Raw genomic sequence first — 21,180 nt, 5'->3', positions numbered from 1 at the left:
CAAGGAGGGAAAAAGCTTCAGACTGGGAATAGCAAATTATGCATAGTTTTGAGGTAAACTGATTAGCTGGTGACCTGCAAAGAAGTCAGGCTGGGCATTCTGTGTTTACATAGTCCAACTAAGGGCAGTGAAACCATTTCAGTTGCTCTGGATTCTCCAGAAACCCTGAGAGTGTAGCTGTGGAACACAGGTGATGTCTGTCTGGGTCCTTCCATCAGGTCTTCTACCTTAGGCCAAGACAGCATCATTTCTCTTTTTTTTTTTTTTTTTTTTTTGAGACGGAGTCTTGCGCTGTGTCACCCAGGCTGGAGTGCAGTGGCGCGATCTCGGCTCACTGCAAGCTCCGCCTCCCAGGTTCACGCCATTCTCCTGCCTCAGCCTCCGAGTAGCTGGGACTACAGGCGCCCGCCACCACGCCCGGCTAGTTTTTTGTATTTTTAGTAGAGACGGGGTTTCACCATGTTAGCCAGGATGGTCTCGATCTCCTGACCTCGTGATCCACCCGCCTCGGCCTCCCAAAGTGCTGGGATTACAGGCTTGAGCCACCGCGCCCGGCCCCATCATTTCTCTTGTTAGAATTTCCAGGAGGGCTAGGTGTAGTGGCTCATGCCTGTAATCCCAGCACTTTGGGAGTCTGAGGCAAGAGGATTTTGTGAGCCCAGGAGTTCAAGACCAGCCTGGACAACATGGCGAGACCCTATCTCTACAGAAAAAAAAACGTAAAAATTATCTGGGTATGGTGTCCGTGCCTGTAGTCTCAGCTGCTCAAGGAGGCTGCGGTAGGGGGATCACATGAGCCTAGGAAGTTGAGGCTGCCGTGAGCCAGGTTTGCACCACTGTCTCAAAAAAAAAAAAAAAAAACATAGAATTTCCCCTGGCTCCCCTTTATGTGCCATGCCATTTGGGCAAGTTGATCCACCCTGTTCTTCCTTTCCCAGAGTGAACCCAAGCTGTCTGCCCAAATGAAAGCTGTGTCGGCCGAGTGCCTGGGTCCCCCACTGGATATCTCCACCAAGAACATCACCAAGTCCCTGGCCTCCCTTGTTGAGATCAAAGAGGATGGAGTGGGCTTATCTGTCCGAGACCCCTATTACCGGGACAGGGTCTCGCGCACCGTTAGCCTGCCTACCCGGGGCAGCACTTTGTAAGGACGGGAACAGGAATGTGGGTTGGGGCAGGGATGGAGATGGGTCTGGGCCTCACTGGACTCTTCTGTTCCAGCCCCAGGCAGTCTCGAGCTGCAGAGACGTCCCCGCTGACGAGAAGGAAGTCCTATGACCGAGGGCAGTCCATTAGGTGAGATCGTGTTCTAGAATCTGCTCCAGAGTCACCACCAGTCTAGTCCTTGGGTTCATGAGTGGCTGTGATGTTCTGCTCTGTTGATCATCTTGTGCACAGTATAACCTGGGCCAGCTTGACTGAGCCATTCAGCTTCACCCAATGGTCCCTTCCCCACCCTGTCAGGTGTGGACTCAAGAAATGGGCCAGGCGTGATGGCTCACACCTGTAATCCCAGCACTTTGGGAGGCGGAGATGGCCAGATCACTTGAGCCCAGGAGTTTGAGACCAGCCTGGCCAATATGGTGAAACATCATCTCTACTAAAAATATAAAAATTAGCCAGCCACCACATAGTGGTGCATGCCTGTAATCCCAGCTACTCGGGAGGCCGAGGCATGAGAATGGTTTGATCCTGGGAGGCAGAGGTTGCAGTGAGCTGAGATCATGCCACTGCACTGCTGCCTGGGTGACAGAGCGAGACTCTGTCTACAAAAAAAAAAAAAAGAAAAGAAAAGAAAAAGAAAAAGAAATGTAATCTCTATAATGCACTTTAAAGTGAATAGCTGAGCCAGGTGCTGGAAACTGTTTGCTGATGTGCATCCAATACAAGTGGCTTTATAGTGGCTGGGATTAGTCATTGCAGTGAGGTGCTTCAGCCCCTTTTCGTGACCATGGGTTCTGGGGAGCTTTCAGGTCTTTTTAAGGCCTTATCGTGTGAGAGGAGATTAGAAATTCAAAGGAAAGGCCAGATGCCGTGGCTTACGCCAGTAATCCTAGCACTTTGGGAGGCTGAGGCGGGTGGATTTCCTGAGCTCAGGAGTTCAAGACCAGCCTGGGCAACACGGTGAAACCCAGTCTCTACTAAAATACAAAAAAATTGGCTGGGTGTGGCAGCATGCACCTGTAATCCCACTTACTTGGGAGGCTGAGGCAGGAGAATTGCATGAACCTGGGAGGCAGAGGTTGCAGTGGGCTGAGATCACGCCATTGCACTCCAGCCTGGGTGACAGTGCGAGACTCCATCTCAGAAAAAAGAAAAGGAAGGAAAGAAGAAAAGAAGGGAGGAAGGAAGGAAGAAAGGAGGGGAGGAAAGGAGGGAGGGAGGAAGGGAGGAAGGAAGGAAGGAAGAAGGGGGGAGGGAGGGAGGAAGGGAGGAAGGAAGGAAGGAAGAAGGGGGGAGGGAAGGAGGAAGAAAAGGAAGGAAGGAAGAAGGGGGAGGGAAGGAGGGAGGGAGGAAGGAAGGAAGAAGGGGAGGGAAGGAGGGAGGAAGGAAGGAAGAAGGGGGAGGGAAGGAGGGAGGAAGGAAGGAAGGAAGAAGGGGGGAGGAAAGGAGGGAGGGAGGAAGGAAGGAAGAAGGGGGGAGGGAAGAAGGAAGGAAGGAAGAAGGGGGGAGGGAGGAGGGAGGGAGGAAGGAAGGAAGAAGGGGGGAGGGAAGAAGGAAGGAAGGAAGAAGGGGGGAGGGAGGAGGGAGGGAGGAAGGAAGGAAGAAGGGGGGAGGGAAGAAGGAAGGAAGGAAGAAGGGGGGAGGGAGGAGGGAGGGAGGAAGGAAGGAAGAAGGGGAGAGGGAAGGAGGGAGGAAGGAAGGAAGGAAGAAGGGGGAGGGAAGGAGGGAGGGAGGAAGGAAGGAAGAAAGGTGGGGAGGAAAGGAGGGAGGGAGGAAGGAAAGAAGGGAGGGAGGAAGGAAGGAAGGAAGGAAGGAAGGAAGGAAGGAAGGAAGGAAGGAAGGAAGGAAGGAAATTCAAAGGAAAAAGAGATCAATGCAGAATGGCAGGGAGGGACCCAGCTGGTCACCCACATGTGGGCCAGGCCCACAGAGCTTCTGTAGATCGAAGGACGACTTTCAGGGTTTTCTCGTCCATGCACTTAATTAAGAGGTTTGGTGGCACACAGCTAAATAGTGGGAAAGCAGGGGCTCAAGATGGCCTCTTGCCACCTGCCTTGGTGGGAGGCAGGAGGATTTTTTTCTTTTTAGAGATAGGGTCTTACTCTATCACCCAGGCTGGAGTACAGTGGCACGATCAGGGTTCACTGCAGTCTCCACCTCCCAGGCTCAGGCGATCCTCCTGCCTTAGCCTCTCAAGTAGCTGGAACTACAGGCAGGCACCACCATGCCCGTCTAATATTTTTACTTTTTGTAGAGTTGAGGTCTCTCCATGTTGCCCAGGGTGGTCTCAAACTCCTAAGTTCAAGCAATCCTCCCACCTCGGCCTTTCAATTTACTGGGATTACAGGCATGAGCCACCGCACCTGACCACAAATACATTTTAATAAATAGGTGAATTCCCAAATATGGAATCTGCGAATGATGAGGACTGATGTTTAAAGACAGCATCCAGGAGTTTAATTGGGTGTTAAGCTCTGAGAATACTGCACAGCAGGCCCTGCCCTGCGGGCCTCACAGCCAAGGCAGAAGGTGGAAGCCCAGCACCAAGTGGGGGCCTGTGGGCAGGGGTGGTCACTAACAGGCTGCCCTCTGTCCCGACTCACCAGGTCCACAGATGTGGGATTCACACCCCCATCATCCCCTCCCACTCGGCCCCGCAATGACCGAAATGTCTTCTCTCGTCTCACCAGTAATCAGAGCCAGGGGTCAGCGCTGGACAAGTAAGCAGGGCTGAGGAGCAAGGCGGGGAGGGCACCGAGGTGGCAATGGGGAGCCTGTGGACGATCCTTGCTGGAGGAGGGCTCAGGCGGCCAAGCCAACCCCAGCCTGAAGTTCCAGCCCCACCAAGAGCTGACGCCCTGATGCCCTCTCCTGGCATTTCTCTCCTTCCTGTACTGACCATGGGCCCTTCTTCTCCCCTGAGCATGCCAGGCCCTCAGGAGAGGGCAAGAAGGAGGCCACAGGAATTGGGGCCGGGCAGTCAGGCGGGCTGGTCGCATGGGGCAGGTGCCCGAGGGCTCTCCAGAGCTGCCCTTTAATCCACCTCTGCTGCTGCTTTGGGTCTGCTTGAAGCCCCTTCCTTCAGCTTCAGCCACTCCACTCTGTGTATTCTCCCAGCAGAAAGAGACCAGACCCCCAAATTGCCTTCCTTAGGCAGGTTCAGGTCCACCTATATGCACAGCTCCTGATGCAAGACTGTAATGACTAACGGTGTGGTTTATGTTAACAGCCTCCCCTGCATTCAGAAGGCTTTCTCCCTGTGCTTTACAACCTGCTTTCATATATGTGATTTCATTAGGCAGTAAAACAACCACGAGAACTGTCTTCCCTGTTTCACATAAGAGGAAATGAAACTCAGAGAGGGAGCCAGGGATGTTCACCTAGAAAGTGGCCGAATTGCACTCAGAGCCTGGGACTTCCAGCCCCTGCCTGCTGTGCCTCAGGAACGGGAAGGACCCTATCCTCCATGTGCTGCTCTGGGCTCCCCAGCATTGCTGGGCCCACCCTGGTCCTGTTTTGCTCTCTGCAGCCCTCAAGAGGGCTCCTCTCTTAGCTTCCTGAATGCTTCCCTGCCCCAGGGACGACACTGCTGTGTCCTTCAGGGGAGTCTCATGCTAGAAAATACTTGTCCTTGTATCTAGTACCTGATGTCCACCCTACCCACCTCCCCACAGAAATGCCCCTTCCTGGGTCAAAATACTACTGGATGAATGCTGAGCCCAGGAGTCAGAGCCCTGCAGACCTGGCACCCCAGACACCTCCTTCCCCAAACCTATCTTGGCCCAGACTGCTATGCGGAGAGCCATGGATCACTTCTAGCCCATCTCCATGTTGTCACAATCAGTAGGTCCCCTTTTTGGAAGGATTGGGGCAGGTCTCTGCCCATCCCAGCCTGGTGGTCTTCTGGAGGCCTTGGTCTTGTCCAGTGGTCCCGGTCTTAGAGCCTGTGCATGGTGCAGAGCCAGCTTCTAGGCACTGTCCCAGGGGGCCCCCTGGGGATAGTGGGCTTTGTAAATAAGTGAGCACCTGAGGAATTGCTGGAAGAAGCCAGCTCCCAGGGAGGGGTAGGATCAGGCATGGCTTCCTTCAGCCTTGGGCAGGTACAAGCATTGCTGGGGTGGGGCAGGTGCCCTCAGCTTGTGTGATGGGGCAGCCAGAGAGCTTGGAACCAGCAAACAGCCCCGGAAACGTCTCCCCACGGGTGGGGCTGGTGCTCCCATGTCTCCCTGTGGCCCTGTCTTTGCTCCTCCCCTACAAGCCGAGAGACCCTGGCGGCCCACTCCTGGGGGAGAGTCCCAGCTCCCAGACCAGCCCACCCACCTCCTCCCCTGTTCTCCTGAGGCCCTCATTCCTCTGCCTGTCTCTGCTCCCCTGGAAGAGAATAACCTGCCCTCTGACCACCCCACATGCTGCTGCCGCCTCTGCGTCCCTCTGTGTGTGTCTCCTCTCACCCCCTAATCCAGCTAATTTTCTGCCCTCCCCAGGTCTGATGACAGCGACTCCTCTTTGTCGGAGGTCCTGAGGTACACACAGAATGTCTCTCGTGTTTGGTTCCCCGCTCTCACTCTCGGCACCCTCTTCTCTCTCTCTCTCGCTGCATCCCTCCTGCCTGACACCCGTGTCCTCCGCATGCGGCCCCTCCACTACCCTCCCTGCTGCCCCCTCTCCAGACTTGTTCCCGCCCTCATGGTTCCTCCCTCTCAGGGTGGCCACAAGGCCTTGGACTGTGCCGGCCAGAGCTGGGGGCTTGGGGAGGGTGCACAGTTGCTTGTCGCAGGCCCTGTTCTCTTCTCCCTCCTCACCTGGGCAGGGAGGGGCGCAGCATGGAGGCCTAAGGGATGCTGGGCTGGGGCTGAGTTCTCCACAACTGGAAGGCAGGGGAAGTGCTGAGGGCTGCTCCTTTTGGGGGTGCCGGTGGTGTGCTCTGGGTCCTCTGATTCCCTCAGCTTGTGCTGGGGTTGAGCCCTTCAGACGCTGGCTCTGGGAGGGGCACCATGGGGGCAGCACCCCTTGCCTACACTTCTTGGCACATACATGTGCAGGTACCTCTCCTTCCCTTAGCCTGTGGAATGGCTGGAGGCTGGCTCTCCCTGCCAACCCAGCACCACACCCCACAATGAGGAGTAAGACTCAGGCCCTGGGGGCCCAAGCCCTTGGCAGCCAAGGGCCCCTCATGGGCTGAGAGCTTCCTGGGCTCTCCTGGCAGGCTGTCTCAGCTCCTTGAGCCTCCAGCCCTGGGTGTCGACGTCTGGTTTACTGCGGGTCATGAGGCTTTGCCACCACAAGATGTTAGCCAGCTGGCCAGGCTGTCATCGGGGGGAGCGTGATCCCTTTGACATAGTTCTATGGCCATGCAGCGAAGCCAAACCATTGTCAGAAGCGGAGCGCTGGGGCAGCTTGGGGGCTATTTGTGCATGTGTGGCACCCGGCTGGCAGCTGGACATATCGGACCACCATCTTCAAGGGTGGGCCTGGCAGAGTCTGGGGGGAGCTGTGCCAGAAGCACCACAGGCAAAACCTTGATCATTTCAGTAGACCCTTGGCCACAGAGTCACTGTCAGGAGCAGCGTTCTCTTGGGAAAAGAAACAAAGCTAGGATATATTTTCAGACATAACTCAGCCAGGGTCTCATCCCAGAAGACGCTCACTGAGAAAATAAATCATCCTTAGAACCTCAGGAAGCTGGATATGTCAAAATCCTCACACTCACTTGGGCCGGCCTCGTTCTCGCTGCCCCAGCATCGTGGGAGCGAGGAGGTGTCATTCCGGGTTCATACAGCCCCATTCCAGAGAGCCCCAAACCTCCTACCCCAAAGCCAAGCCGGCCCCTAAGGGATTTGGCCCTTTGTAAATGCCAGTCACAGGTTTGGCCCCGTTGGTCCGGAAGGGGTGTGTATGTGTGCACATGGCTCTCTGCTCGGAAGATGCCAGCCCCAGAGGCAGTCACTGGCAGAAGGGTTTACTGGGATCAGGGTGCATGGGAGTGGCGGCCTGAGCACCCCTCCCTCTCAGCACCCCTCCCTCACACTTGGTTAACTGAAGCAGCGTGCAGCTTCTGGTGGAAGCTGTAGGGCCCAGTTCCAGCCCCCGGGCCTGTGCCCTGCCCAACTGGACCCAGGTGCATTCACGTCTCAGGATCTGGGTCAGACGTTGTCAGACGGCAACTCTCTGTGGACAGAGCCCCCACCTCCTGCACCTTCTAGCTGTGCCTAGCACAGGGTTTGCTTGCCCAGAAGTGCTCAGGATGGCAACTGACAGATTGCTGATTAAGACAGGCCATCTCCACTCTGTAGCCCATTCTTGGCTCTCAGACCTTGGTGGAATTTGGCTGAAGTCCTTAAAGTCTCTGTTATGAGGTCCTCATCCCCTCCCCGCCCTGTCCCCGTCCCACACACGTGCCTTGATCAGCCTGGCCACGGTCTCACTGGCTGATGAGCATGCCCTCTCTCCCTCTCTCCTGGGAAGGGGCATCATCTCCCCGGTTGGAGGAGCCAAGGGTGCACGGACAGCCCCACTGCAGTGCGTCTCCATGGCCGAAGGCCACACCAAGCCCATCCTCTGCCTGGATGCCACGGATGAGTTGCTATTCACAGGGTCCAAAGGTACGTGGAACCCCAACTAGCCAGGTAGGGTTGGGGTCTCCTACTCACACATGCTTCCTCTGTCAGAGTGGTCTATAAAGGAGATGAGAACATAGAGACTCCAGGAGTTGAGGATATGGTGGTCTATTTACTTACTACCCTTGTTTCTTACCTTGGCTCAAGGCCTCCATCCCATGCATCCTTGGCCAAGCCTTCCTTCATACCTGACCTGGTGGCTCCATCTAGCACTTCCTTCCAGAGCTCCCAGGGAAACTTCAGGAAGCTTCTCAGGTGCCCCACCTGTACTTGCACTGCCCGACATCACCCCAGCTCATACATCTAGGCACTCCCTATGATCGCAGCAGCACTTTACAAAGTCACGCTTACCTAATTACAGCAACAAAGTCAAACATCTTACCAGGCTGGGCACAATGGCTCATACCTATAATTGCAGCAATTTGGAAGCATGAGGCGGGAGAATCGCTTGAGCCCAGGAGTCTGAGACTATCTGGGCGGGCAACATAGTGAGACCCTGTCTCTACAAAAAATAAAAAATTAGTCACAATGACATGTGCCTGTAGTCCCAGCTACTCAGGAGGCTGAGGTGGGAGGATTGTTTGAGTCCAGGAGGTGAAGGCTGCAATGAGCTGTGTTTGTGCAATTACACTCCAGCCTGGGCAACAGGGCAAGACCGTATCTCAATAAGTAAATACAGAATTATTTATTTACTCATTCATTCATTCATTCATTTTACCAACAGAACTAGTCTGTAATAGACACGCATACTAAAACACAAGCATAAATATAGCTCTCCACGGCAGTAGGGGGATAGCTGTCAATCTAGGTGTGATTGATTGATTCCAAGTTTTCCCATAACATTTGCTTGCACTGGTTCATTTACTTTGTCAGCAATTAGCGTTTGGAGGAACAGGCATCATAAAAGCTTAAGAATTTTATTTTAGCCCTGGACACCTTAGCAGTGTGGCTCACAGAACTCTGGTGTTAGTGGAAAGTTTGCTTGAGGAACCCTGGTCTGAAGTTCTGAGGGAATTCTCTCTCCCCTGAGTTTTTACTAGCACACACACATGCCAGTGAGCACACGTGTGTGTGTGTTTCTCTCTCTCTGAACTGGAGCTCCATCCTCTGGAGCTCTCTGGATCCCTTTCCCCTACCCTGGGCAGCCCCTGCAGAGGCAGAGCTACGCCCCCTAGTGGCTGACATCCCTCCCCTCCCTGTGGCTTCCTCCCATCTCTCACAGACCGAAGCTGCAAGATGTGGAACTTGGTTACCGGACAGGAGATCGCAGCTCTAAAGGGCCACCCCAACAATGTGGTCTCCATCAAGTACTGCAGCCACTCGGGGCTTGTGTTCTCCGTGTCCACCTCCTACATCAAGGTGTGGGACATCCGGGACTCAGCCAAGTGCATTCGGACTCTCACGTGAGTACCCCTCACCTGCCTCGCAGTGGTGGGCTACAGCAGGCTGGGTTGGGTGCAAATGCTCCCAGCCCAAGTGACCCACTCAGCACAGCATAGCCCAGCTACATGGGCACAAAGACCATTACCAGCCTATGAACTTGCTTGACCCTGGGATACAAGGTGAGATCTCTTGGTTTGGGAGACAGTGTCTGGGGTAGCACCACTAGAGGAATTTTTGGCCTGCCTGGCCTCTACCCATGGCCCAGTCCCCCAAACCCTGACCCTTGAGGTGTGTTAGATATCATCCTATGAGTCTGAAAGAGGAGCTAGGAAACAGGGCGAGCCCCCAAAGCCATGCTGGACACTGCCTGTGTAGGTGACCACCCAGTCATGGCCCTGAGCCCTGCCCCGACAGTCTCAGACACACAGGCATAGGGCAGGGGAGGCAGAACTGAGACCAAGAGCCTTGCAAAATAAAGATTGTGGGTTTTTTTTTACCAGAAGTTATACTACATCCTTACATTAACACTGTAATACAATCTATTAATTTGATCCTTAAAAAGTAAACAGGCTGGGCACAGTGGCTCATGCCTATAATCCCAGGTATTTTGGAGGCTGAAGCAGGAGGATCACTTGAGACCACGAGTTCAAGACCAGCCTGGGCAACAAAGGGAAACTCTGTCTCTACAAAAAAAAATATTTTAATTAGCTGAGCATGGTGGTGCGTGCCTGTAGTCCCAGCTACTCAGCAGGCTGAGGTGGAACGTTGCTTGAGCCCAGGAGGTCAAGGCTGCAGTGAGCCATGTTTGTGCCATTGCACTCCAATCTGGCCGATAGAGCAAACCTTGTCTCAAAAAATAATAATAATGAATAAATAAACAGAGGGTTTTTAGGGCAGTGAAATTATTCTGTATGATGCTATAATGGTAGATGCATGCCATTATACATTCGTTCAAACCCTTAGAAAGTACAACACCAAGAGTGAACCTGAACGTGAACTGTGGACTTGGGCAATACAACATGTCAACATGGGTTCATAATGAAAACCCAGGCAGCTTTCTGGTTGATAACAGGGGAGACTGTGCCTGTGTGGGGGCAGGGGCATGTGAGAAATATCTGTATCTTGTGCTTAGTTTTGCTGTGAACCTAAAACTAGCCTTAAAAAAAATTAAGTCTTTAAAAAAAAAAAGTAAACAAGGCTGGGCGTGGTGGCTCACGCCTATAATCCCAGCACTTTGGGAGGCGAGGCGGGCAGATCACCTAAGGTCGGGAGTTCTAGACAAGCCTAACCGACATGGTGAAACCCCATCTCTACTAAAAATACAGAATTAGCCAGGCATGGTGGCACATGCCTGTAATCCCAGCTACTCAGGAGGCTGAGGCAGGAGAATTGCTTGAACCCGGGAGGCGGAGATTGCAGTGAGCCGACATTGCACCATTGCACTCCAGCCTGGGCAACAAGAGTGAAACTCCATCTCAAACAAACAAATAAATAAATGTAAACAGGCTGGGTATGGTGGCTCATGCCTGTAATCCTAGCACTTTGGGAGGCTGAGGCAGGCAGATCACCTGAGGTTAGGAGTTCAAGACCAGCCTGACCAATATGAAGAAACCCGTCTCTACTAAAAATAAAAATTAACCTGGCATGGTGGTGCATGCCTACAGTCCCAGCTACTCAGGAGGGTGAGGCAGGAGAATCGCTTGAACCCGGGAGGCAGAGGTTGCAGTGAGCCAAGATCACGCCATTGCGCTTCAGCCTGGGCAACAAGAGCGAAACTCCATCTCAGGGAAAAAAAAAAAAAGTAAACAGAATGGGTATAATCACTTCTTTTAACAGATGAGGAAACTGAGACTCAGAGAGGTTGATTTCCGGAAGATCCAGGTTCACACCCAGTCTCATGACTGAGCCTTACCATCTTTCCAAGCCAGTGACCAGGCACACAGGCAGGCCACATGGGGAGTTGACTCACCGGGGACTGGAGTGGAGCTCTCCCCTGGGTCTCACTTATGGGAGAAGCTATTGCTCTTCTCTGTCAGTCAAGGAAGACTTCCTAGAAATGGGTTATTTGGGCTGGTCTTAGTGACGTTTTATGGGTTCCCTGCACTGTGCACATGGATTGTTTTGACCTCTGGCCTTGCCTTTCTCCCTTATGGGCAGATCCTCAGGCCAGGTGATCTCAGGGGATGCCTGTGCCGCCACGTCCACCCGTGCCATCACCAGTGCTCAGGGTGAGCATCAGATCAACCAGATCGCCCTCAGCCCTTCGGGCACCATGCTGTACGCCGCCTCGGGCAACGCCGTCCGCATCTGGGAGCTTAGCAGGTCAGCGTGATACCTGGGGAGAGAGGGGGCGTTGGCATGCCCAGGCAAGGTCCCCAGGTCTTGGCTCAGGGGGACCCACCCCAGGGTGGGTAGGACCTCAGCAACACCTTTATTCCCCCCATGCTGCTGGGCCTGTGCCCTCTCTAGTGAGACTGCTGGGATGCAGGGCAGCTGTTGTCTAGATTCTTGATCTTGCCTTAACCAAGCGGGGGTGGGTGAGTACCCTGACCAGGCCTGTTTGTTCTGGGGCAGACACCCCACCCCAAGCCAGGGTCCCCTCTAATTCACCTACCCCGGCTGGGCCTCTTCCCACTGCAGGTTCCAGCCTGTTGGCAAGCTGACTGGCCACATCGGTCCTGTGATGTGCCTGACGGTCACCCAGACAGCCAGCCAGCACGACCTTGTGGTGACTGGCTCCAAGGACCACTACGTTAAGGTATCTGGGGCTGCCTCAGCTCTGAGGCCTGGGTCAGGGCTGGTCTTCCACTCTCCCCAGTCTTTGCCCTCTGTTGCCTTGGGAGTACCCACGAAAAATTAGAAGCCTTTTGGGGATGTTTGCTGAAGAAATCACCCCAAAGAAGGCAAGAAGTTATGTGCAGAAAGTTATAGATTGCAGCATTATTTTGTAACTGGTGAAAAATTAATAACTTATATGTTGAAGGATAGAATAACAATCAAATTATGGAAAATCCACTAAATGGGATACATTGCAGCTATTAAAATGATAAATAGCAAACCAAACATGAAGTAGACAAACAACACTAGTTTGTTTGCTCTCTGATTATGCCATTGAAAACTGTCCATACACAGTCAGAAACTGAAAGGAAGCAGGCCAGGCATGGTGGCTGACACCTGTAATCCTAGCACTTTGGGAGGCTGAAGTGGGAGGATCACTTGAGGTCAGGAGTTTGAGACCAGCCTGGCCAACATGGTGAAACCCTGTCTGTACTAAAAATACAAAACATTAGCCAGGCATGGTGTCGGGTGCCTGTAGTCCCAGCTACTCGGGAGGTTGAGGCAGGAGAATCGCTTGAACCTGGGAGGCAGAGGTTGCAGTGAGCTGAGTTTGAGCCACTGTACTCCAGCCTGGGCAACAGAGTGAGACTCAGTCTCTAACAAAAAAGAAACTGGAAGGAAGCAGGATTTTCAGGGATGGTGGGATTATGGTGAATATTTAGTAAAAAACAAAAGAATTCTAGAGGGAGGCTCACACCCCAAACCCGCCTTTCTCCTTAGCAGCTGCCTGTTGAGCTGTGGGGTCTCGGCGTGATGAGCTGATTCACCCCTGCATTACTTGACTTGGTCTCCCCCCACCCCTGCCCCAGTGTCCACGGGAAGGGTCAAGACCTGAACCGTCAGTGTTCCCAGGCCCGTGGAAGGAGCAGCCCCACCTCCAGGAACCTTCACCTGCTGGGAAGCTCCTCTCCCCAGAGGGCAGTGGCTCTCACCCTAGCCAGACTCCTGTGTCTTCATGCCCCTGGGTCCACAGTGCTGCAGGCCCTGCCTTCCCTCCTCCCACTTGGCCTCTCCCTACTGGCCCCTCCTCCCGCAGATGTTCGAGCTGGGTGAGTGTGTGACGGGCACCATTGGCCCCACTCACAACTTTGAGCCCCCGCACTACGACGGCATCGAGTGTCTCGCCATCCAGGGAGACATCCTGTTCAGTGGCTCCCGAGATAATGGCATCAAGAAGTGGGACCTAGACCAGCAGGAGCTCATCCAGGTGGGGTCAGGAGGAAGGGGAGAGGGTAGACTCGGGTGGGGTGGTTCCCATAGCACACGCAGAGCCTTGGAGACCCTGGGCCCCAGGCCGGATGGTTTTCACAGCTGCCCAAGCCCTCCTGTTCTCCCTCTTCCTCCACTGTCTCTATCCTCCCTTCCCTACCCACGGCCTTTCCTGATGCCACACCTCCCCCTTAGGCAACCTGCCCTCAGCAAAGCCTTTGCTCTCAGCTCTTGCGTTTGAATGTGAAGCTCAGTTACCCACTTCCTTTCCTGGGAGCATTTGTGTTTTAGCCTGACCCATGTGAGGGCTGAAGGGTTCTCTGCCAGGGCAGGATCTTAGGCTTGAACCTGGGAAGAAGAGCAGAGGGACCCATCTCTGGTCTCCTAAAGCCCACAGCACAGGCCACCTAGCATGGCTCCTGGAACCAGTGTCACCTGCCTGTGTGGCAGGTCTAGAGGCCAGGGGACCCTGGAAGTAGCTCCACTACTAGCAAGAGGGGCCCTGGGGCAGGTTCTCTCCCTCACCACCTCCCCCAGCCCTCACCAGCCCTGATCCTCCCGCAGCAAATCCCCAATGCACACAAGGACTGGGTGTGCGCCCTGGCCTTCATCCCAGGCCGCCCCATGCTGCTCAGCGCCTGCCGTGCGGGCGTCATCAAGGTCTGGAACGTGGACAACTTCACGCCCATCGGTGAGATCAAGGGGCACGACAGCCCCATCAATGCCATCTGCACCAATGCCAAGCACATCTTCACAGCCTCCAGGTGGGTGCTGGACAGAGAGATCTGCCTCTGCTCCCCTCATCTCCTGGTATGGGCAGGGGAGGCTGGGAGGCTCAGGGCCCTGCAGTTGTCCCCACAGGCTCGGTTCACAGAGCGGATTCCATGGTGGCCTCCTTTGCATACCTAGCCTGTGCCAGCCTTCAGTGGGTGCCCACCATATGCTGGGCACTGTGCTAGGCAGGGGAGGGGGAAGGTACTGGGCCCCGGGCCAGGCCTTGCCCGCTTGTCTCCAAGCCCTTCCTACCCTCCCCTGCCCTGGCTGTCTTCCCCCGTCCAGGTATCTCTCAGAGCACAGAGCAGCCCTGCCAGTCCCCAGACCATGTCTCTTACACACGCCTCCTGCTCTGGCCCCCTGCTTGGGGAGCCCCCAGGCCCTCTGTCCCGTGGGGTGCTACTCAGACGGCTTTCTTTCTTGTTCCGACTTTGTCCCTTCTCTCCCTTCCCCTTCCCATCTCCTCCCACCTCTCCTCTCTGTCCTCGCCTCTCTCCCCCCACAGTGACTGCCGGGTAAAGTTGTGGAATTACGTCCCTGGACTCACCCCCTGCCTTCCTCGCCGAGTCCTGGCCATAAAGGGCCGCGCCACCACCCTGCCCTGACCCTCCCCATCTCTCCCTGTCTCCTCTCTCATTCTTCCCCTCTTTCCTTTTCCCCCTCTTTCCTTTTCCCTCTCTTTCCCCACTTCGATCTGAGCTGCTTCTTAACGGTATGAGATTATTTTACTCCTCCTTCTTCCTCTCCCTTCCTGTCCTGCCTGGCCCAGAGAGGTGCCCTGCCTGTCCCTCCTGCTCCCATCATCCTCTCCCGAGCATGAACAGTGGGACAGGCCCCAGGAGATGGGTGCCAGGGAGCAGATGGGGGAGACTTCAGGCCTGGACAGAACAAAACATCCCCCCAAAAAAAACCCATGACAAAGCTCCCCCGGGGGCCTCCGAGTGCACAGGCCTCTCCATCTGCCCAGCACCCCACCACCTGCAGTCCACCTCCCCGTAAGCGATGCTTGCCTCCCAGCCCCAACCGCATTTGGGGAGTTTGGGGAATCCAGTTCATCCTCTACTTTTGGGGGCAGCCAGCCGAGCTCACTGTAAGAGCTGACCCACGCCCCTCCACTTTGTCCTCCACCCCAGTGACCTGACGGTGAAGTTCTGGAGTGTCCGGCGGTTACCCCACAGCGGCCCACCCTAGGAGTGAGGTCAGAGGGATGCCCCCGGACCCTCGACCCCGGCAGCCTGGACAGCATGGAAGGGAAGCTGTGACCCAGCCGATGGGGCCAGCTGCCCTGGGGACAGAGGGCGTGGCCCCCTCTCCTGTCCTCCTCCCTCTCCCTTGGCCTTCCCACAGGACACTGTTCCCTCAGTCCCTCTCCTGCCTCTCTGGAGCCTCTGGGTGAGAGAGGGGCTGGGGAGGAAATCAAGCTGTGAAGCCAAAGGGCATTATCCCTTCTTGTTCCACTCCCAGTGGTCCTGGCCACATTGTCTCCTGCTGAACTGGCTCTGCCCCTTTCTCAGGCCTTTGGCCCAGTGGTGGGGCCCTGTGGGGAGGTGCAGCAGCCTGGCCCCATCCCACCCTTCCGAGGAGCTGGCCTCCCCCTGCCTCCCAGCCCAGCCTCTAGAGCCACTGCACCTGCCTCTGAGCCCAAAAAGATAGTCCTCAGGTAGCTAAGGAAACCAGGTGTGGGCGGCTGGGCCTTGCAGCTAACCCTTAACCCTCTGGCCACCCGCAGATAGCCCCAGCTGGCCCCAACAATTCCCTGGGGTCCCTTTCAGATGGGGCCAAGATAGAGCTGCTAGAAAGATTCCTTTGGGGAGACAGTCAGAAATACTTCAGTTATTTATTTTGTTATTTTTATTTTTTGCTGTTGCCTCCTGGAAACTGACTTGAAGTGTCTTCCCATATATTCTTTCCCTCAGCTCTTGGGGGCCAGAAATTCCAAAGGGAGTCCGCTGCCCCGGCCCTCCAGGGCCGCCTCCTCTGTTTGCTTTGCGGAGGAGGGAGCTGCTCCTTTCACTCTGCAGCTTGGACCTGTCCCCGACACAGCCCCCAGGGAGCCTTCTAGCGTACCCCCTGGCCTCTAGGCCGCCTGACGCTCAGTGCCTTCCTCCGTCCCGGGGCCTGGCACCCGTGCCGGGCAGCCTTACACCAGCCATGCCCGTGGCACCACATGTGTCTTCTCACTCGCGAGGTCTGGTGCCCAGCGCCCCTGGGAAGGCGGGGGCGCTCACCCCACAGCCCAGGCCCCGGGGTTCCACCCCAGAGTCCTGCGTGGGCCACGTAGGAAGCAGCGTGGGGGCTGTGTCTGCTGGGAGGCGGCTCGGATGGGGAAGACGGCCCGGCACCCTGGCCCCCGCCCCTCCCCAGCCCTGCAGCCCCGCACTGGGCCGGGGAGTCTCTCCAGCTTCTCTCTCTCTGGTTATTCAGGAGACACATTTTCAGCCTTAAAACTGGCATGGAGCGCAGGCCCTCCCTTGTAGGAAATTATCAAGGAGGAGGGCGTCGGCAGTTCCTCTGCCCCGGGGCTGGGGACACCGAGCTCAGGACACCGAGCTCCGGGGAGGTTGTTAAATCAGTGTTCTGGCGCCCCCTGTTGGGGAAACTCTGGAATTACAGGAGTGGGCCTTGGGAGGTACTGAGCTCCATCCCTCTCCCCCGCCCCACCCCCACCCAAAGTTGCCCACTCTGTTTTTCCCTTGCTTCGCTGGTCTTGTGCTTCCCGGCTTCAGTCTGGGAGCCAAGAGCCAGCCCCACCTCCCTTCAGAGGACGCAGTGACTTGGACTTACCGGAGGTGGTTCTGTGTTTCTGCCCTTGGCTCCTCTCCATCTTGGGCCAGGGCACTTGGAGCCCTCTCCATGTGGCGCCCAGTGTTGTGGGGAGGCAGGCCCCAGTGGAGGTTAAGTGAGGCCTGGTCCCTTCCCCGTGCCCTCCTCGGAGCTGCCACAGAGGCTAAGAAGGCTGTCCTGCTGGTGCTGGCCCTGCTGGAAGTGGTATTGAAGTCTGGGCCTGCTGATGGCAGGAAGGAGACTGCCTCAGATGCTGGTCTCCCAGGACCTGAACAGTCTGTCTGCAATGACTGGAAATCCTTCTTCCTCTGGCCACCCTGGGGGTGCTGGGTAACCCCTTAGCTCTGAGATGTGGCCACAAATCTCTTCCCACTCCTCTCCATCCCTCCCCACCTGAACAGAAGGTTTTGACCTTGCAACCTGTAAGAAAGAATCCGTCCGCATGACTGTTTACAAGCGATAGAAACACATAAGACTCTGTCCCCTGAGCTCCCACAGCTGGGCGGGGGATGCCCCACCTGGGGTGACTGCACCGTAGCTGCAAGGCGTGTTCTCACACGAAGTGTGATCTTACGGCCCCGCGAGAGGTGCTCATCATCATTGCCCATTTTCCGCTGTTTCCGATGGGTCAGCTACCTCACGGCGGGGCCAGCTCTGCTGTCCTGGCAAGTGTCATTGACTCTCTAAACTTGAAATCCTTCGGGAGCCCTGAGCCCAGCATCCCTGAGACACCCCAAGTTGTGCTCCATGAGAGTTGGAGTCTCTGCCCACTCTTTCAGGGATGTCCAGGGTCCATCGTTAGGGGGCAGGCCCCCAGCTCCAATCACTGCACAAGCACCCTAAGTGTTGGAAGCACAAAGTGGTTGTGATTTGAGCACAATGGCAGAGTCTCGCAGGCAGACTGGATAGACCCGGGCCCGGGAAGTTCCTCCCAGGTTGCCTCTGTCCAAAGTGAGATTGGGGATGCCTGTGTCTGGGACAGGGGGCTGCCCTTGCTCAGACCAGGCCTTGGCCCATGGCTCGTGCTAATTCTGGGACTCGCCAGCTAACTTCTCACCCTTCTGTGCCCATCTTAAGATCTGAGCCTTGTCAGGCCCAGCCACATCTGTATACCATGGGACCAGGAGTAAAGCGCTCTCTAAACCCCGCACCCCAAATCTCTAAACGCCTGAGTTCAGGCTGAGTCCTAGCCCTAGTGAGCCTGAAGAGCTTGCTCTGATTCCCTGTCTCCTGGGTCAAGCCCCACTTTGTGCTTTCGAAGCTTATGAGCGGGTTCCCTGGATAGAAGGAGTCTTCCATCCCCACTGCCCTTGGGCCTCTTCAGCATAGTCCTGTGCCGGGGCCCCATCCTCACTGTCAGTCAGTTCAGTATTTGCTTTCATGTGAGTGACGGACTCCTCTGAGGCAGCCGGAACTCTCAAAGGCAGCGCCTGGAGCTGCCTTGCGAGATTTCCAAGGAAGGAGGAAAGACTAACAGGCGGAGGCTGGCACACCCAAGCCTTTGAGGTGGTCAGAGTGCCACCTTCAGCCCCTTGGGAAGGGACAGCGGTGGATCTGGGAATGGCCTCGCCCTGGATTCAGCCTAGGAATCTCTTCATCCTCAGCTGTCCAGCCCTGCTGCCTGTCTGGGGCTGTGTGGCCTGGGCAGAGGGCAGTTTAAAGCACAAAACCACATGGGGAAAACACGAGGTCACGGGGACTTTCTCATGTGCCTGATGTGGTGGAGGGAGACACCGGCAGGCGGCTGCAGTGAAGTTAGGGAACATAACACTTCTTTGCCCTGCTAACGCTCAGCTCTGGGGGGCATCCCCCGATGTGGTCTGGGCTGGGAGCAGGCATATCCCCTGGTTGTTGCCTGTGCCTGGTCTGTTCACCATCGTGTTTGTGTGGGCAGAACCTGCCCTGCAGGAGCAGTGACCTCCCACTGTGTGTCCCGGACCTGTGGTATGTGTCCCTTTGCCATCCCAAACAGGCAACTGCTTGCTGCTCTCCTCGCTTGGCATAGCCTCCTGGTCAGTGGCCAGTGCCCCACAGGCCTTCCTGGGCCTGGCCCTCCTCTCTTGACTCCCAGATCCTTCCCTGCCGTCTTATGTGCAAGGACAGATTTTGCAGGGAAAGTTCTGTGTCTTCTTTGATATCTTTGTTCTGTCCCCTGCCCCATCCCCAGCACTCATGATCTTGAAGCCCCCATCACACCCCAGTTAAGTCCCGTGAACCATGTCCTGAGGGCCTTGCAGGGAAGCAGGAAGTAGAAACTGCTTCACAAAGAGCCGAGGGTCAGAGAAGACCCCTGAGATGAATCAGGGCCCTGCCCTGCCCACCAGCTCTTTTCTAGCAATCATGCCCTGCCCAGGCTGCAGGCTTCATTAGACTCCTGCTGTCCTCCGCGATGTGACTAGCACAAGGTGTATATATGTTTTGTACCTCTGCCGATGGCTGTACATAGTGTATGAAACTTATTTAAGCCTCATGTTGTACATTTCTGTTCCTAGATTGGATGTGTGTGTTCTAAGAAGTTGTCATAAATAAAACCTGAATGACCAATGTCTGTGGAGGTGTCCCCTGCCCCCTTCCGGGGGGCTGCTGACTTTTGGCTGGGACTTTTGGAGAGGGAGTTGGTGGTGGTGGTGGGTGGGTGAATGGGTGCAGCAGGCCTCTGGGGCTGGGCCCAGCCTGATGAGAACTTCCTGAGCTGTGGGTTTGGGGCTTCACCAGTTAGAAAGCAGAGAGCTTCGAGAGTGTCACATTCTCCTCCAGACTCCATATGTTGTCTCCGGAGGCAGATGCAGTTGCTGGAAGAGTGGGCAGCAGCATTTGTGGACCACCTGCTATATCCTAGGCACTGTTCAGAGCATTTTTCATTGTGTCTTCACTGCCCTGTGTGACAGGTGACATTCTCGTTTTATGAAATGAGAAAGATCTCAGGATGGAAGTGACTTTCCCAGGATCACAGCTAGTAAGGACAGAGCCAGGATCTGCATCTAAACCTGCCCGAACACAGCAGCCTTTGCCTTTTGATAATGTAACATGTGCCTCTCTAGGGCCTGGACTGCGCTGTGCGTGGTGCATGCCAGATGTGTCTCAGTCCCTTGCCACTTATGGAAAGAAGGCAAGACTATAAAAAGATCATATAAGAAAAGAGCTCTACAAAGGTAATTTTTTTCTTTCTTTTTTTTTTTTTTTTTTTTTTTGAGTAGAGATGGGATCTCACTATGTTGCCCAGGCTGGTCTCGAACTCCTGGGCTCAAGCCTTACCTCCCATCTCAGTCTCCCAAAGCGCTGGGATTACAAACATGAGCCACCATGTGTGACCATAATTTTTTTCCTAGATCAGTGCTTTTCAGTCTTTAAGAACCCATATTTCCCTTTTGATAACCACGAATTGTTTCACCAGCTCCCGGAGATTCTGGCCCATCCCCTGGGCAGAGAGGCCCCTCAGGGAGAGTCCACATCTTCATCACCAGCCACGACTGATTAAAAAGCTTAACTTCCTGATTTTTGTATCAGGAATATAGTGGGGTCTCTCTTTGCTTTGTTTCCCAAATATAAAACCAAATTGCTTCCTCAGCCTGCACAGGTCCCCTGCTGCTTGTCCAGCACCTGGCTGTGACAGGTGCTCGGCCAGGGAATTCCTGGAGTCTGTAGGTGGCAGAAGTCACCGTGGGTGGGAGGGCAAAGGCTTCCTGGGGAAGGTTTCCTCTAGAGAGGCTTCTGGTCCTCACAGAAAGGCCTTGGTGAGTGAGAGGGACCCTGGGCCATGGAAGGAGACACACGTGGGCGGAGTTGTCCTGACTTGCCAGCCCCGCTGGCAGGCACAGAGCCTCTTGCCCGGGAGCAGGGTGCTTCTTGTGAACAGCTGTTTTTGGCTGGCTGATCCAGCATCACCAATGCCACTCCCCGCCCCACCCTCGCTCCCCACAGGCCTGTATTTTGCATAGGATCCTGCCTGACAGTGGGACAGAAGAGCCCACTGTGAACTGCAGGAAGTGACACCTGCGCATGGCCAGCTGCAGGCTAGACAGGATGTGTGGGCAAGACCCAGAGACTGGCCACTGGGGAACTGGTCACGGGCCAGACCTGCAGTGGACTCCAGCCATCTGGTTCCTCCTTGCCACTGCGCTCCTCCCTGCACCCCCCAGAAAGTTTGCAACACAAGGTAATTTTTCCAAATGCAGTTCATCCTGTCTCTCGAGGATGCCAAGGCTCCTGCGGGATGTGGGGGGGACAGGAACACTGGGTTAAGAGACTCTTCTTGTATTCTTTTAATGTGGGGTGGTGTTTTGTTTCCAGATTATATGCATAATATCTGCTTACTTTAGAAAATTTGGAAAACAAGAGAGTGTCAAGAAAAATTCCATTTAGGATATAAGCTATGGGGCAGCTTTCCCAGGCACAAGGGAATGGCACCTCT

The 21,180-nt window shown here is 55.2% G+C and overlaps 1 protein-coding gene and 1 pseudogene across 8 annotated transcripts in view; both read left to right on the top strand.

The window, feature by feature from the left end:
- LOC105484705 (kinesin family member 21B) overlaps nt 1–19,317 on the top strand; it is a 54,992-nt gene extending 35,675 nt beyond the window's left edge. For 2 of the 8 annotated variants that reach the window (XR_011612592.1, XR_011612587.1), the window contains exons 25-36: nt 939–1,144; nt 1,222–1,296; nt 3,771–3,884; nt 5,649–5,687; nt 7,630–7,766; nt 9,004–9,184; nt 11,322–11,486; nt 11,805–11,922; nt 13,039–13,209; nt 13,776–13,975; nt 14,491–14,697; nt 15,119–15,419. Coding sequence is in view for 4 of the 8 variants with exons in the window: in XM_071077816.1 (XP_070933917.1) it covers nt 939–1,144; nt 1,222–1,296; nt 3,771–3,884; nt 5,649–5,687; nt 7,630–7,766; nt 9,004–9,184; nt 11,322–11,486; nt 11,805–11,922; nt 13,039–13,209; nt 13,776–13,975; nt 15,119–15,176 (1,464 nt within the window). In the remaining 4 variants the exon portion in view is untranslated. Of the gene's footprint in view, nt 1–938; nt 1,145–1,221; nt 1,297–3,770; nt 3,885–5,648; nt 5,688–7,629; nt 7,767–9,003; nt 9,185–11,321; nt 11,487–11,804; nt 11,923–13,038; nt 13,210–13,775; nt 13,976–14,490; nt 14,698–15,118 lie in introns of all 8 variants that reach the window. The other 6 variants (XR_011612593.1, XR_011612589.1, XM_071077816.1 and 3 more) reach the window with 5 other exon arrangements.
- On the top strand, nt 16,438–19,317 carry LOC139358140 (uncharacterized; annotated as a pseudogene).
- Nucleotides 19,318–21,180: the final 1,863 nt, after the last annotated feature.

The sequence above is a fragment of the Macaca nemestrina genome, chromosome 1 (assembly GCF_043159975.1).
Source record: "Macaca nemestrina isolate mMacNem1 chromosome 1, mMacNem.hap1, whole genome shotgun sequence".
Taxonomy (NCBI): domain Eukaryota; kingdom Metazoa; phylum Chordata; class Mammalia; order Primates; family Cercopithecidae; genus Macaca; species Macaca nemestrina.
The sequence above is the reverse complement of the archived record's forward strand: the minus strand, read 5'-3'. Positions and strand labels throughout refer to the sequence as shown.